Source organism: Parasteatoda tepidariorum, chromosome 1 (genome assembly GCF_043381705.1).
Source record: "Parasteatoda tepidariorum isolate YZ-2023 chromosome 1, CAS_Ptep_4.0, whole genome shotgun sequence".
NCBI classification, from domain to species: Eukaryota; Metazoa; Arthropoda; class Arachnida; order Araneae; family Theridiidae; genus Parasteatoda; species Parasteatoda tepidariorum.
Genome location: NC_092204.1, coordinates 72,894,049 through 72,911,563, shown reverse-complemented (window position 1 = coordinate 72,911,563; position 17,515 = coordinate 72,894,049). Strand labels below are relative to the sequence as shown.

At 27.6% G+C, this 17,515-nt stretch overlaps 2 protein-coding genes across 3 annotated transcripts in view; one reads left to right on the top strand and one right to left on the bottom strand.

The window, feature by feature from the left end:
* Nucleotides 1-1,216: 1,216 nt before the first annotated feature.
* LOC107447969 (uncharacterized) lies at nucleotides 1,217-7,730 on the bottom strand. The gene is made up of 4 exons (XM_016063025.4): nucleotides 7,073-7,730; nucleotides 4,992-5,186; nucleotides 1,871-2,005; nucleotides 1,217-1,747 (listed from the first exon to the last, which is right to left on the bottom strand). Exons 1-4 carry the CDS (start codon nucleotides 7,382-7,384, stop codon nucleotides 1,631-1,633), a joined length of 759 nt encoding a protein of 252 aa, XP_015918511.1. The 5' UTR covers nucleotides 7,385-7,730; the 3' UTR covers nucleotides 1,217-1,630.
* A 100-nt stretch (nucleotides 7,731-7,830) lies between these two features.
* Nucleotides 7,831-17,515, top strand: part of LOC107447968 (protein VAC14 homolog) — a 20,649-nt gene continuing 10,964 nt past the window's right edge. For both annotated transcript variants that reach the window (XM_071182208.1, XM_016063024.3), the window contains exons 1-9: nucleotides 7,831-7,965; nucleotides 8,047-8,197; nucleotides 9,134-9,301; nucleotides 9,413-9,475; nucleotides 12,606-12,713; nucleotides 14,004-14,113; nucleotides 14,793-14,899; nucleotides 14,983-15,120; nucleotides 16,102-16,364. In XM_071182208.1, coding sequence (XP_071038309.1) covers nucleotides 7,865-7,965; nucleotides 8,047-8,197; nucleotides 9,134-9,301; nucleotides 9,413-9,475; nucleotides 12,606-12,713; nucleotides 14,004-14,113; nucleotides 14,793-14,899; nucleotides 14,983-15,120; nucleotides 16,102-16,364 — 1,209 coding nt within the window. In that variant the 5' untranslated portion in view covers nucleotides 7,831-7,864. The remainder of the gene's footprint in view (nucleotides 7,966-8,046; nucleotides 8,198-9,133; nucleotides 9,302-9,412; nucleotides 9,476-12,605; nucleotides 12,714-14,003; nucleotides 14,114-14,792; nucleotides 14,900-14,982; nucleotides 15,121-16,101; nucleotides 16,365-17,515) is intronic.

Below are 17,515 nucleotides of genomic sequence, written 5' to 3'. Positions count from 1 at the left end.
TATTTTCACAAGGAATAAATGAAATCACTTTCCGAACAACCCAATATATGTTGGTTGTTCAGTCTACCACCAGGTTCAATCTCACAATCCATCGCTATCTGCCAGTGGTGAAAGTATGCCCTAAAGTGGTGAAAGTATGCCCTAACCTACTGCACGATCGGATCATTTATTAAATCTCTGTTTAAACATTATAGCTAAATGTGCAAAAGATACATGGAGATAAGGGCTTCAAGAATTAGAATAATGTTGATGATGTAAGAATTGTGATGATTCTGGTTCTGAAAATCTAATTGATGAACAAATAGTAGAAAGATAATTTGGTTTTGTTTAAGAGGAAAGGGAGGAAGAATAAAAGGGTAAGACAAATAAGCTATGATATAGGCAATATTATTTAATATCTTAACAATGTATCACATTGCGACAAAATATTGTTTAAAAAAATTCAATCACAAGTGACAAAAAGGTGCTTTAAAGTGAAAAAAAACAAAAAAAGTCAACAACAGATTTTTTGTGAAAAATTTAAATAAAAAACTTATGAAGAAAAATTCTATGCAAGTACCTTTACTTAAATATTGACCCTTTAAGTATCTTAAGAATTGCTCAAGTTTGTTTTTGTATTCCAATTGTCATTTTAGTCGTTTTTTGGATTGGGAATAGTTTTTGCACTACTCAATTTTAAAGATAATTCTAATGGGAATCTTTGCTATGAGGAATAATTTTTTTAACATGAATAAAATGGGAAAGGGCATGTCAAATTATCTACCTATTTTTTTTATTTTGTTTTGTTATTTCTTAGCTCAAATCCAGAAGTTTTATTTTCCCATGATATTTAAAGCGCCAGATATTTATATAAGATGTACTTAATTTGTTTAATTTTAGCCACATTTGAAAACTTTTCTGTACAGGTGAATTTGGCTGTGAGACAATACAATAATGTCCTCTATTGGGATAAAACGAAATTACTTTCTGAACAACCCAATGTATGCAGAAAAGTGCATGTTAAATCTGTCATGGCTGAAAATTCTTTCACTAGAGTTAAAGTTCGAAGAGAAGAGTATTAACTCAGGTTCTATTTATATAATCTGATTTTGATTCATATAACATAGCATTCCTTCATGGCTATTAAAAGATGGAGCCCTGAAAAATGTGGCTAAGCACTTGTGCATGGTTGAGTGGTATGTAAATTTCATTAAAAATACTTATCCCGTAGTTGTTAATGTCCTTCCATATCTACTTTCAAACTATAATGTTTATCATTACAAAAAAAAAAAGATAACCAGGAAGTTTACCTTATATGTATGTTATAAATTAACTATAATGACGACTTATGTGTTATTCCTCACAGCACAAAATATTTTGCCACCACTTTTTGTTTTTCCTCCAGTAAAGTAGCAGCTCAGTAAATATTTAAGAGTATATAATCTCCAATAAAAAGAAACACATGAGATTCAAACACAGATAAGCATTGATACATTTTTACACATAATACACAATTTGATCACAAAGTATGGCACCACAAGATTATAAATATTGTAGAGCAGAAGAACAGTTATAGCTATGATCCAAAACAATAACTTCAATAAAGCAGTTTTGTATATATCTAAAAAACATAATTACGAAAAATGTCAGGTTAACTAGACCTAAGTGAGGTCAACATTATGTCTTCTGGAATAGAGGGTGTTTTGCTTGCACAGGAACGTGTAATTGTAATGAAAACACATATTAAGGTTGCAAGGAAGCCAAATACCTGAAAAATTCAATGATTAAAACAAAATATAATAACAAAAAAAAATAAGCAAGAAGATCGAATTTATGTTTTAGAAAAAGTAAAACACTAATTAAATTTTTCACCAAACAACAGTGAACTTACAGCAGCCAATGATAACTGTAACTTGGTCCATTCAGAAATTAATATTTCTGCATTGCGAGCAAAATGTTCAGCATGAAGAAGCATTGCTGAGGTAAAGAGTAAAAGGGCACATAAACTTCCATGGAGAGCAGCGTCCTAAAAGCATTAAATAAATAACCTAATTAATTAAGTACTGATTATGAATGCAAATGTTCGTAAATGGAAGAGTATGATTATAATATACTTTTTTTCCCTGAAATTAATGACAAAATTAAAAAACAAATTAAAAGACAGTTTTACCCTTTGAACCTCATCTAAAAGCATTCATAAAATTTTTACGTTTCATGATTTAAAAAGTTCCCAATGATTGTTAAATTAATTAACCATTAGATATATAAATGTAAATAAATAACTAAAGATACATAAATGCAAATAAATTTCAGATTTCTTTACCAGCTTTACCCAGCACGAAAATTAGATTTTTATTTTGGTCAAATTATTTCATTTTACTAACAAAGGAAGTATGCATCTAAAAAGTTCCTATCAAAACAAAATTAAATTAAAAAACCTGGGTGAAATCTACAAATTAGCCATCTGATCTGCCCCTTGGATAAAATAAGCTGGCTCATTTACTTTTAAACTAACAAAACTTTCCAGCTCATGTGCATTTGTGGGGTTAACAGTTAGGCTGTATACCTTATACTAAAGAGGTCCAGAGTTCAAATTCCAGCTGAGACATTTGAATTTTCACTCTAATTTTCTTTTCTAAAAAAATTGATAGCTATTAAATATAATTTATTCAATTTAAATTTTTAAAAACAAAAATTAAGTATTTAATTTTTCTATTCTTTAATTAAAATATATGGATCATTTTTTAAAAAAATTACAAAATTTTAATTTAAATTACAATTTTAAAAAAAATACAAAACTTTAATTAAGTTTTAAATTATAAAATTTACAATTCAAACTAATCTTAAATTAAAAATTTAAACCTTAAATTATAAATTTGAAAGAATTACAGAATTTAAACTAAATTTTAAATTACAAATATCTTAAAAAACATTGTAATTTAAAACTTAAATTACAAGATTTTTTAAAAAAATTGTTATTAAAATTTAAAAATTTTTGATTTAAATTAAAAGCTTGTAAACTTTTTAAACAATACATTTCATTTAAATAAAAAATATAATAAAAATCAATTATTCTTTTTTTAATTCTTAAAAAATAGAGGAAAAAAATTATTAAAATTTAAAAAAAAAAAAGATTTTTAACCTAACCATTAAATAACAAATCATGAGAAAGTGCTGTTAGTTTAAAAGTAAATAAACTTAAATGGGACATGTTTTACCTTAGAGGCAAATCAGGTGGCCAATTTGTAGAGTGTCTGAAATTTTCTTCAACTATGCTCTTTAATTTAAGTTTAATTTCGTTATAATAGAAATTTCACAGATGTATACTTCCCATAAACAACTTTACCATACTAGAAGTAAAAATATCTGATCTTTACCCAGCTTGGTCTACTTCAATAGTTTTTTTTTTATTCAAATCGACACGAAAACAATTATAAATTAGATAAAAACAACTAACACAATAATGACCAAGCACATGGCTTACAAACCTCCTTTGTAGAAAGAATGGTTTGGAATTTAATCCTTAAGATACACTGCTTTTCTAGACTAAAATATTAGACCTTTATCTTTGTATTTAAATCTTACCTTTGCTCAGCTTGATTTACTTTGATAATTTTTAAATACTAAATTCAAATCAACACAAAAACAATAAAAATTAAATAAAAACATTTTTTTTTCTATACTTAACACATTAATGACCAAGCAGATGCTCACAAACACAAGCCTCCTTGGTGGAAAGGATAATTTCGAATATAATACTTAGAATAATAGTACTTTATTAAAATAGTCATAAGTCATATTTCAGTAAACATAAGACTAGAATTTTATAACTCATGAAGGTTGAATTTTAAATTCCTACTAATTACATATTCTTTGTAAAGGGTGGAATTTCATAATCTTTTTACAAAGGTCGAACTAGTCTGATTCATTAACAGCACGTGTCTAAATGGTAAAATATACAGCTTTGAAAAAAATATATTGAAATAGTTTTTCTTTTTTTTCTTCTAAACTTTAGACAGGCACCTTTACTATTGAGAAAGCGTAGCCATAATTTGGCATGTAATTAGCATTTCATGAGAAAATCTCGTTAAATACCAATTACAAAACCTGTGCCAAAATGTTCACTTAGCTTAGGTTAGAATCTAGAATTTGCAAATGAGAAAATAAAAATAAATAAAGAAGGACAAAAACAAGAAGCATCCAAGCAGATATATTTTAACTATAGCATTTCACAGGAACAAGTACAATTACAAGAAAATCTCTTTTCAAACTTTTTTAAAAAAGTCATTGACATCTTTTAAATACATTTCTGGATACTTTATCAATCAATAATAAGGAACAAACAATAATAACTAGCCAGTGTTTTCACTACAGCGCGAGAATCTCACATATTTTTTTCCTTTCTCGCATTAAAAAATTATTACCGAGAGAAATTCGCACATCCTATAAATCAATTTCTAAATTTGCCAATTTCTCGCATTTTGGAAAAAGCTTCGAATTACGCCATTTAAAATAAAATCCGTTTCACTTTTCTTCCTGGACCTTTCATTATTTTCAACATCTGCCCCATTATCTAGCTTCCCTATTTACAAGTATTGTTCAAAACCTTTTCGAACAACAGAACACAGCCACGGAACCCCTTTCAGAACACATTTCTCTGCAACCACGTGCTTACAGAAGGTAAGGTTTCTTCATGTAAGACGTTAAATTTTTTTTTTGCACTTATGTAAGATGGACAAATACCTTGTAAAGGCAAAATCTTCTATGATGATGCACCAAAAATATTCAATGCTTTAGGAAATAGAAGACGTTAAAAATGTATTATAATTAAAGAAATGATTTTCTTTCAAGAGTTTTCGTGTTTTTTTAGTTTTTAGAAATCTCACTTAACTTTTTGAAATCTCACCCTGTTTTTGAAAAAGGGTGAGAAATTCTCACCCATTTTTTTTTTCTATAATGAAAACACTGCTAGCAAATAGAGCAAACAATATAAAAACAAAATAATCACTTACAATAATATTCCAATAGACTGGAAAGCTTTCAATAATGGAAGTAACCCCCAGAATAAAGAAGGAAAGTGACAAAAGAATTCCAAATACTGTAACAAATATATGTGCACGGATAGATGAAGAGAATGGCATATCCAAAACGTCTGAAGAAACCTCTCCAGCATTTGTAACGCAGCCTAAACTTATAGAGCAGCATGTCTATATGAAACACAAAATATTTTATTAAGTATAATAACATTTTTAAATTACATACAAATATTAAAACTTCAAAGGTTAAAATCTAAGAAGGAAATGTAGATTGGCCACTTTCCAAAAAAAACTTACAGTCTCAAGAATCAAGCAAACATGAAAATTTCCAGGATTAAAATAAAGACATTTTTAATCATAATTTAAAAAATTACATAAATGTTTTGATTTACATTAAGAATTTAAAAGTCAATTTAATTTTTTTTAAATCGTTCAAATTTTCGATTTAAATAGTTTTTTTTATATCATAATTTATCCTAATATTAAACAATAAACCTTCATCAAATAAATTTCTCATGTAGTAAATGGTGACTGGGGCATGCTAAATCTGTCAGGTCACAAAATCCATGTTCTTATAACTAATTAATAACTTCGAGAATTGGAGATTGATCATTCTCTGGTGTAGCTCAAAACTATGATATGCGGATTAATAAATGACTGTATGAATGAATCTGCCCTATAAACGGCTATGGTGTGTATGAGGCTGAAGTCATATTCTTCGTCATAGATGGCGCCACTGAAAAAAACAGAAACGCACCATTTGCCTTAAATTCGCAAGGTTCAACCAAGCAGACTTGCTGGTATATAGCAAATGGCATTAGAAACAACAAATAAATTCAATATTAGTTTTATTATCTCGTTGACCATTTTCGCCAACATCACACTTAAGTCATTTCAGAATCTTTCAAATTTATTTTTGCATAATAGTGGATCATAAAGAAATAGACAACATGCAAATCTAATTTATTGCACGAAGAAATTACGAAATATTTAAATTTGAGTTACTTTCAAGTTCTTTAAAGATTTGACAAAAATGGTCGACAGAAAATACTTAAGTACCATTTTATTTATAGCTTCAAATACAGATATTTTTAAAAGGCTAACATTTTTAATTTTAAAAAAAAACTAATTTGAAGTTAAAAAAGTGCTTGTTCAGTAGAAAGTAGAAAATCAACAAAGCAAGTAAGCATTATTATGTATATTACAATAGCATTGAAGACTAGAAAAACAAATGATAGGACCTTGGAATAAAGTTTTATGGGATAAGATTGATTATATAAAATAGTTTGATTATTAATACATTGATACAAATTCTTGATAAAGTTGTGTGTGAGCATTATACTAGGCATATTTAAATATGGTTTCCTGTGAGCTCCAACTACCTTCGCCAATGCACGAAAAGATTTTATAAGCATCAAAAATTATTAATTAAAATTACATTTTTAGTTTAGGGATAGCTACAAGTTGTACCCTTCAATTAGATTCCCTGCTCTGAAGAATTTTTTCTTTCTTTAATTCCTTGTGTGTCACAGGCTGGTTGTCATTAAAATTTTGCAAATTTTTTTGCTGCAGATATCAATACGGAAATATTCACTTTATACTGCTAATACTCCAAAACTTTTCAAAGTTGACTGTGACCCTGATAATTCCTGGTTTTGGAACGGTATTTTTAAATTTACTAAGAATTTCAGGTATTTCCATTTTCCTGACAGAGGGGCTCTAGATATTTCCATATCAGTATCAATTCAAGCCAACTACAATCACCAAGGCAACAAAAAGATTTTAAGCTTGCAAAAATTCAGAAAAATATGTTAAGGTTTGCCTAGGGTATGCTATGAGTCATACTCTTCAAGTTAAGGCCTTCTAGCATTTTTTTTCCTTAAATTTTTTGGGCCAAACTTGGCATTTATTTAAACGTAGATACCGATATGAAAATATTCCTTTATTTAGAATTTCTAATAATTGATCATAATGCAAATTAAAGTTATCAACTGTAAGTCGCTAAACTATTTTTATATCAATTTTCATTGAAAATAAGTTCTTAAAATCAAGCATACCAATAGGCAAATTCTCAATAAGCCTTCTGATGATCTGAAGTAGCTATTATGCCATTCTACAAGAACAGCAACTGTTTCAGGTTGTTCACTGCTCACAGAACTAGGTGTTCTTCTAATGTTACCATCAGTTACACATTCAACCTCACTAACTTCTTCTAATTCATCTAATGAAACATTTCTCAGAGTAGATTCCTCAACAAAATGTCCAAATACACCTTTATTTTGCCGCGATATGTTCTCCGTTAAATGATCACCTTTTACTACTTCTCCAGAATTTACCTGTGAGAACACGTTCATTTCATTACCTTCCATTTTAATAAGTTAAAGAAGTCGTTACAGTTTCCTTATTGTGCATATTTTTAAAGTTATCAGAAAAAAAATACAGTTTTATTATTAATGAAAGATGAACAGTGAATTCAATAAAACGAGAAATAAGCAGAAAAAAAAGTAAACAAATAAATAGGGAGAAGTTATAGTATATGTTGTAATAAAAGTAGCAAACTTTTATTTATCAGCGTTAAATAAAATTAGTACTTAAGAACATTTTAACAGTTTTATAATGATTTTTATAAATTATAATAGCTAAATTAAGTCTGAAACTTCAAAAACATATCCTTAATAAAACATATTGTTGCATCATGCATTAGCTGAAACAACTTTACTCGATGATTGTAGTCTGCATGTTTAGGTTTAGATTTTCGGCCTCCTGAAGTTTTGCTATGTAAACTGTCAAGTTTGTTATCTATTCATACATATTTTCGAGTTTCCTTTTCATACAGCAAAATAAAAAACATGTCTGAAAAAGACTATGCCCCCTTGAGTACTTATTGTGTTCGTGCACTTAATGATAAGCTATATGAAAAGAGAAAAACTGCCGCACTTGAAATCGAAAAGTTAGATTCATTAATTTTCTTAATTTTATATTTTTATTTATTGATTCTAAAATTTTATTTAATTTCATAAAACTATTTCAGGATGGTGAGAGATTTTCTTCGAGTTGGTGAAATAGGGGAGATACGAAAATTACTCCGTGTTTTAGGACAAGATTTTACTCGGTCTCAAAACATCAATAGCCGGAAAGGTGGTCTTATTGGTTTAGCAGCGACAGCCATAGCATTAGGAAAAGTAAGAACGTTCATTAAAATATGACTAGTTTTTGTATTTTTCTTTGGAGTATTTATAATGGAATGTTTTTATTAAAAATAAAATTCATTTGGGTGGTATGCATACATTACAAGCTAAATGTTTAAAATTTTCATGTGTAGTTCTACCAATCCTTTTCTAGATTTTCCAATAAATGATTGTAAGAATTCCAAAAATTCAAAAAAGCTACAGTAACGAATAGATTAAACACATTACTACATATTCTTTGCTTAATAAAATATTATTTAAAAACATTTTTTCTAACATTAGCTTCCATTAGAGGATAGAATTTTAACTATTTATAACAACTAAATTATAACACTAAATGAATTTATAATCAGAAAATTGTTTAAAGAAAAAAAACCTAGTAAGAAAATCATAAATTTTTATGTATGAAAACAGTAAAAATTTCTTAAATAATCTCCGCTTCGAATAATTTAACTTTAAAAATTAACGTTTCATATAACCTTGTTCATTATTTTAAATGTAAGGGCATGATGATCTAGATAGCTATTAGAATGTTTTAATTTCTTTTTTTCATCATTTAAATATAGAGTGTGTTCTATAAAGTAACTATACAATAGAGCTCATAGCAACTTGTCGTCTATATTTCAAGTATATTTATTTAACCACCCTCAGGACAACTTTGTGATTCATGACTTGTACTTTAAAATTTTCACTTTAAATATCTTTCCCATAGTGATACCATAAATTTTAACTCTTCTTTTTCCTTACAACTAAATCATCAAAACCAATCATTAAACTTTATTTTAATCCAAGTTTGCTACAAAACTTACATTTTAAATCTAATCAGTCATTTTTAATCCTTTGGTGTTTTCATTAATGCTAAAAATTACTTAAATTTTTATGTGTCATTAAAAGAAAATAGGTTAGCACTAAATAATGACTTTCTTTTAGGACACATCCATGTATGTTGATGAGCTTGTACAACCTTCACTCTCCTGTTTCAATGATCAAGATAGCCGTGTTAGATATTATGCTTGTGAAACTCTCTACAATATCGTGAAAGTAGCCAGGGGTTCTGTTTTACCATATTTTCCTGACATATTTGATGCCCTTAGTCGGGTAGTAATTATTTTCTTTTTTAACCAAAACGAAATATTTTCACAAAACTTTTAATTAAATTTTGTTTTTAAATATTTTATTAATTTGTTTTGCATATTCTGGTTGAAGTAGCTTTCTGCTGATCCAGATCAAAATGTCAAAAATGGATCTGAGCTAGTTGATAGACTAATGAAGGTAAGACATAAGTTGTTATCTTCAAATTATATATTCACATTTAATACCAATTCTGTGTTATCTTATTTTTTGTACTACATTGTTTCATGATCAGGTAGAAAATTATATTAAACTATAAATTGTGCAAAGATGCAGAAAACTGCATGATTAACAATTGTCTCCATAATCCCTGTCTGTGTTTAATTTAATTATTATTTCTTTTTTTTTCTTTTTTTTTTTTTTAATTTTCAGTAAAATTTCTTTATTTAGCAAATAAACTTCTCCTAATGGTTTTCCCTCCCATGAATTTTCAGCTTCTTTTTCAATTCTATGAATCCTCTTTGAAATTTATCCTTAACTATCTCCATATCCTATGGGGATAGTCAACCAGCTTCAAAATTTCATGGAAGCTGATCAAAGTTTTGATCTAGAAAAAAATTTCTACTTAAAATATTGATGTCATCTTTGCGTTCAAAAATGTTCTAGAAATGTTCTATCTAATAAACCTGAATAATCATAACCTGTTACTGGCAAATTTTTATGAAAAAACACAAGGTTTGAAAGACTGTTCACCTTTTGAACTGACTCCACTTCAATTTATTAATTGCTAAGGTGCTGAACGTGCGAGCTAAATTATTATCTTTTCTGAAATAGTCCCGCAGTGGACTGATCGTTAAGACACAGTTCCCAGCAGATCACCGAAGTCAAGCATCACTGGCTACGGTCAGTGTGCGGGTGGGTGACCACTTTGATCAGTCTGCGTAGGGACCGAGGGTGTGCGTTATTGGTCCTCGTTAAACTGTGCTACCGTAAAGTGCTCGACTTCGTGCGCGCAGGTCGTCGGGCTACCGAAGCGGGGGTGCCATCCCGTCCGCAGAGGAGCAAAATTGTGATGGCATGTCTTCGGATCCTCCTCCGGGATGTTTCCCAGACCGTCGCCAATAGCCCATTGTGCAGCTCTAGTGCGACGTAAATTAACAACAACAGCATTTTCTGAAATAATTGAAAAATAATAAAAAATAGAAAAGCTGTCTTTTTTTTTTCTTTCAAATTTAACTTTTTTTCTGTTTTAGTTGTTAAGTTATCTTAAACCCCTGCACATAAGTTTAAAAGCGTTTCTGTATACCTTCGAGTAAGAGAGGAAAGAAACTTTTTCCCCCCAAGTTTATCCTTTACTGGGAGAGTCTGATAAATGTGACTAATTCTTAATTACCCGTCTCGCTAGGTGGTATTCTTTCACCTGAAATTCTTGTATCTATTTTCTCCTCTTTTTGGAGTACTTATTTTTCCAAAAATGTGTTTTTGAAAAACTGATAAGGGGAGAGTTTTAAACTTCCATTTTTTTAAAAAAAAATTTATTAGATCTTAAATTTATTATAAAAGCAATATTGGTTTTTGATTCATTCCTTCTGTATAAATTTGTATTATTTAATAGCTTTTTGTCTCTTGTTTTTTAAAAAATATTATCGAAAAAAAATTGTTGTGAATAGAGTGGAGTGAACTACACTGAATGAAATTGAAACAATGACGTAAAAATTTCGTAGTACATCGATATACTATAAAACCTCACGAAACGGCTGTATTACTTTCTTTCTTTTTTTTCAAAATAAAATGTAGCAGACTAATTAGTAGGTTAAAAAAATGAATGACGTTTGTCTGACCGTGAGTTATGGTGAAATGCAAATGTAAAATATCCATTTCAGCGTAAGGTAGACCGATTACAAAAACATATTAAGGGACTAAAGGAGCTTGGAAGCACCAACATCCATTACAACTTTCTGGTACATTTCTGATAACCAGAGTGCGGTTCATGGATTTGAAACTTCAAACTGGTTTTGATGTTTTCATTCCCTATTTCTCTGTTGGGATTTGCTAGATTTTTATACTGTTTTTCTTTTTTCATTGCTTGATGATTAATTTGTGCACAATTTTTTTAATGACTTCAACGATTCTAAAGCAATAATAGAAACTTTTTGCATTGTTAAATAATCTATTCTGTGATAAGTATTTAACAAGTTTTTAAAGTAATTAATGATTAAATGTTAAAAAAATGAGTTTGTAAACGAAGCATATTAGATGGATGGCTGTATTTGAAAGAAATAAATGTGGATGAAATATTTGAATTGTAATTGAAAGAAAAAAATTTAATTGATCAAAGTTTTACTTTCACATAAGAATGTTTCACGAATCAGCAAATCAGTTTAGATAATTTAACAACCTTTATTTGATTTTTAAGCTAACATGAAAACTATTTTTAAATGAATAATTACTTTAAACAAATGACATTTATATGACTGCATAGTAAGGTTTCATAAATTTACATACTGAAATTATTATTAGTTTAAATTTTCAACATAGTAATTGAATCAAGATATAAGAATATGCATGTTAAATAAAATGATAAAACCATTTTGAAATAGTAAAGCTGTTTCGGAGTTTAAAAATATATTTTATAGTTTTTTTGTGAGTGAGTAAAAAACATACACAATGTATTTTCTTGCCTTTTTTTAAAGAAAATCGGCGCACACAGTGGGCAATCCCCTTACCTATGACTGTGGTCAGTCAATTAGTACAGGTAACTCAGCTTAGAAGTAGGGGAGGTAGAAGGATGAGTTTTCAATTTTACAGCTTTGAATTATCACTATCTCAGAGTCGTGAGTACGCAAAAAAAATTACTCGACTGTTACGGTAGTTCCGAAAGGAAATTAAAACGCCTGTCTCAAATAATAGTACGCCATGATCATTTTTAGATCATAATTAGAAGTCAAGAATTTTGAATTGAAATAATCATCAAATAATGCTTATATTATGTATATCCTTTCATTATTTTTTTTTAATTTTAATTTCTGTGGATAATTTTCACACCACTGCCTTCTAAGTTAACTTCTTATATGATTGAAATAGCAAAAAAAGCTTTGAAATTTTAATATAAAAAATAAAATTAAAAATAAATTCGAAATTTTTTTAATAGTTTAAAAAAATCTTTCTTGAACAGGTATAGGCCCTGTAAAATCCTCGGAATGCAGAGCTCAGGGCAAATGCATTGTTTGCTCTACTCTTATGTTGGCATCAACAGTTAAAAATATGCATTATGCAATGCTTTTTTTGCTTCCCATTTCCATATACAGTTTTAATGATTTCTTCTTTTTAGGATATAGTGACTGAAAGTTCATCATTTGATCTTGTAGCATTTATGCCATTATTGAGGGAAAGAATTTGTTGCAAGAATCCTTTTACTCGACAGTTTATTATATCATGGGTATAAATACACATATTTCTTACTATATTGTCACTTTCGATACTTTTCTGTCACTTTAATTTTCAAATTGCACTCGATTCATTTATCATTTTTGTTACGTAATTTTAAACTGGCTTTAATTCATATTTTCTAGCATCTCTCAAAATAGATCATATAGATTTATTTAGTATGGTAAAACTAAATCATTGTGGAATTAAATTATATGTATGAAAAATGTTGTGAAAGTACTTATAACTTAGTACTTTTTGTTGTTGTTGTTCTACTTATGTAAATTTCATTTAAAAAAAATTAGCTATGTAATTTTTTTTTATCTTCAATAAATTCTGTAGCTTATATAATTTATAAGTGTTATAATTTTTGTTTCAACATAAACTTATTTCTTATTTTATTACTTTAAATTCTGTAACTAATTAACTTATTTAATTTATGTAATAACTTTAAATAATTCCTTAATTTAATTTTTAATACAGTCAAACTTCGATTCACTGTTCCTGTATATTTTGTTTTCCTGTATGTATCGCCTTATTTTAACATTACTGTCGTTAATGCTATTCTAATATTGTTTTTGTTAAATAGCCGGCAGAAATTATATTGACTTTTAAGGAAAATATTGAAGTTAGTTTGTTTGGGGAAGAAAATATTAACTCTTGATGCAATTGATGACGAAAAAAATGAGGATTTGTTTCAGTTTGGAAAAAACATCTCAAGCAGTATAATTCATGTTTATGCATCAGTTGATGAAAATGCGAAACTTATAGTGTTGTAGATTCAAGAAATGATTTCAGAAACTGAGGAAGTACTAAATTGTTCCAATGACGACAGCAAAATGGAACCAATACCAGGGCCAACATTTGAAGGAGAATTTGAGACGTTTAAAATAATGGGGATTTTTCTGTATAACGCGTACTTACAGAAAATGAAGAGCAATCTGTCACAATTGTCAAAAATTTATTGTTTGCGCTGAGGAAAAAAAAAATGTGTTCATATCAAAATTTCCAAGCATTTTAAATGATTAAATGTGTTCATTCCAACTGAATTTTTTATATTTGTTTCAAAGTTATTAGTTTTCAACGTCCATTACTTATTACATATTTTCATTTTATGTTTATCTATATTCGTCTTTTTCCAGTTTACATCAGTTGCAATGAAGGGTTCCATAAGAAATGATTGATTGAGTTTCTACTATATTTTAAGTGCATGTATTTTCCACTTTCCGTGTTATAATAGACTGCGTGAAATTAAAAAATAATATTTGCTTATCTTTTAGAAACTTCTTCCTTTTTTTTCTAGGTTTCAACTTTGGATTCTGTTCCAGACATCAACATGCTTGTCTTTTTACCTGAAATCTTAGACGGTTTATTTGTGATTTTAGGAGACCCATTAGCCGAGATCCGCAAAATGTATGATTTTTGAGAACTGAAAGATTGATATGTTTATTATACTTAATGTTGATTGAATGTTAATACGGATTATAGTTATACTAATAATATCATTTAATTGTACGAGCTATTTTCCCTAGTTTTGTTTGTTTTTTAAACTTTTTTAAATCTGCATTTTAAAACTATTTTAAATTGATCTATACGTATTTTAAATCTATCTATTATGTTGGATTTTAAAGCTATTTTGAAATTCTATGAATCTAATAGTATGCAGTTTAATATTCTTGGGTTTTTAATTAGAAGGGAGTTTATGTAGTTATGAATAAGAAAGTAAAAAATGTTATAGTGAAAATTTTTACGTAACCATAATATTTATCTATGTTTTCTATCTATTATGTTGGTTTTTAAAACTATTTTAAATTTATTTATCTGCTATGAATCTGTGTATTAGTATGCAATTTAATTTTCTTCAGTTTTTAATTAGAAATGGGTTTATGTAGGTTTGAATAAGAAAGTAAATAATTTTATGGTAAAAATTAGTTTTACTTATCCATAATATTTATCTATGTTACATGTCTTTAATTTATGATATCTCTTTTTATAAACCGAAAACAAATCAATCTCTTAATGCATTCTAAAACATTAAGTTGCATTTCTAAATATAGAATTACCTTCAAATGTACTCCTTGCATCTTTTTAGGTGTGAATCTGTGCTTGGAGAATTTTTAAAAAGTATAATTGAAAATCCACGAAGAGTCAATTTTAATGATATGGTGAACATCTTGACAATTCACGCAAATTCAACAGGTACATTTGTTTTTTTCATAATTTTTAATGTTCTAATTTCAAGATTTATAGTGTTTAGAATAACAGTTGTTTCCTCATTTCAGAAGAGTTAGTTCAGTTCACTGCTCTCACCTGGTTGAAGGAGTTTGTAAGACTTGCTGGCTGCACTCTTTTACCATATTCATCTGGTATACTTACCGCTGTACTTCCGAACTTAGCCCAAGATACAGAAAGTAGAAGAAGTATCCTTTTTCTTAAATTTGTACTAAAAACTTATTAGTATAAATTAAATTTGTTAAGTAAAATTATTTGATATGACAACAAATATTTTTTTTCTTTTAACTGATGTTAAGAGTCCTCTTTAGACAGAAAGAGAATTTTACTTTGTCAATTGACAAAAAATTTTATGAATGTAATTTATTTATTCGAAAACTTATTAATATTTTTCTTTCATTTTATTCATTGAAATGTGTTCTTTTGAACCTAGTTAATAAATATCATGGTTTTAACAACATACATTAAGAACACTACTGTAATGTACACAATGAATAAAGTAAAACAAATATTCTAAAATTTCAATTAGTTTTGTTTAAATAATGGAATTTATTCAGTACTAATTAATTCTTTTTCTGCTATCTAATTCTTTGTTGCAATAATGTACAAAAAGAAAAAAGTGAAATTAATTGTAAAAAAAAAAAAGTTAAAATAATTGTAAAAAAAAAGGAAGTTAAAATAATTATAAAAGTATTTCCTTCTTTTTTTTACATTTCATCCAATCTATTTTACTCTTATCACTTAGTCATTTAACTAGAAACTTATTCTTATTTTAAAAGAATTGCATTAAAAATATTATCTTCATGAATTATTTAGTATTTTTATGTGTTTATAAAGTAAATAGTCAATCATTGAATTAAGATACTTGATATACTATCATTACTAAAAAGATAAAATAAAATTTAAAGTTCAATCTTAATTATAATACTATTTTTCATATAATTGATTCTCAACCTGTTGCAATTTTAGATAAATAATTTTTTATAGTTTGGAAAAAGAAATGCATTCAATGATTTGACTTCGAAATTATTGTCTGCATAAAACTTACATTAGTTAACCTTTGTTAAGGATTTACTTTCTCATTTTTGTTTGAATTATGAAATAATAATGTAATAAGTATATTGTATTTTTTTCAAATTTACTTGGTTTCAAGTTCTTAATGAATTAAGATATAATCGAGACAGCTAAAACTGTAAACAGTGATCTTATGAAATTGGTTGTTCAGCAAAAGCAACAACTTACTTGTGAAAGTGCTGATGATGCAGCGTTAGCCGATAAAATTGAAGCTCCTTTAATGGATCAGCTTGATAACCAACTAGACTTAAAGTCATTGGTTATTGTTTTAACAAAACAAATTAAATATGATTCCATACAAACTCGCATTGCTGTCTTGAGGTGGATACATCATTTGCTAATACAGATTCCAGATAAGGTGCACATGTCTTTTATTTTTATTTTTTAATTATACAGTACAGAAATCAGTATGCGGAAATCAGAAAACAGGAAAACCAAAAAACCGGAACGAAGTTCGATAAATTTTCTCGCCATTTAAAAAAAAAACCTTTTTTTTCCTCATAAGATTTTACGATTTTTCTTTCTTTTTTTAAAGATGTTTACCTTACCATCATTTTGGAAATAATCATTAGTGTATTACTTCATCGTTTTTTCTTATTTTTAAGATTATTTCCAAATTTCTTTTTATTTTTAGTTGGGTTTAATAATAAAAAAACGGCTTTTTGTAGCAATTCAGAAAGCCGAAAAAATCAGTTATCCGGAATAGCGATGGTCCCAACCGTTCCGGATAATCGGTTCCCTACTGTACAAATATTTCATTGATTAAATTGTTAAAAATCAGATAAAATGTTTTTGACTCATTATAAAACAAATTTTCTTGTAGAATTTCTCATGATTCATTGAAATTCTATGCTAGATCAGAATAAATCCATTATTGCTCCATTAGGTGAAAAAATAGTGTTTTTTATGAAGTTCAATATAATATATGATATAATAGTACATTAAGTAATTGGTTTGTTAGATAAAGAATGTTAAGCTGAATGTGTCTTTTAAACTGGATCTTATTTAGTATGCACTATTATATATAAGTCGACAAAATACTTTTACTTTTAATTTAGTTTATGCCTGATAAAAAATGTTATTGAAAGATTAGGGAGCAAAATAATACATAATATTAAATATTCTCTTTTAAAATGCTGTTTGTGTTTTTAATTTTTTATAGAAATGGCAGTTTCATTGTTTTCAAAAATTATATATATATATATATATAACACTTTAGCGGATATAATTGTGTGGGCTGAAGAAAAGATTATATCTTTTTTTTTCCGGCTTTTTTTCCGGTTTTTTAATTAACATTTCACTTTTTTTTTTTTTTTTTTTTTTTTTTTTTTTTTTTTTTTTTTTACTTATTATTTCCCACCCCCTTTTTTTCATATGTCTATAATTTTTCTTTGTTTTATTCTTCATTTTGAACTTATCTAATGAGTGCTGTTTACTTGCAGCTTAAGCGCAATAAATGTTACTTATTGTTTTTCTTAACTTTCTTAGTGTTTTCTTGTATTTATTTAT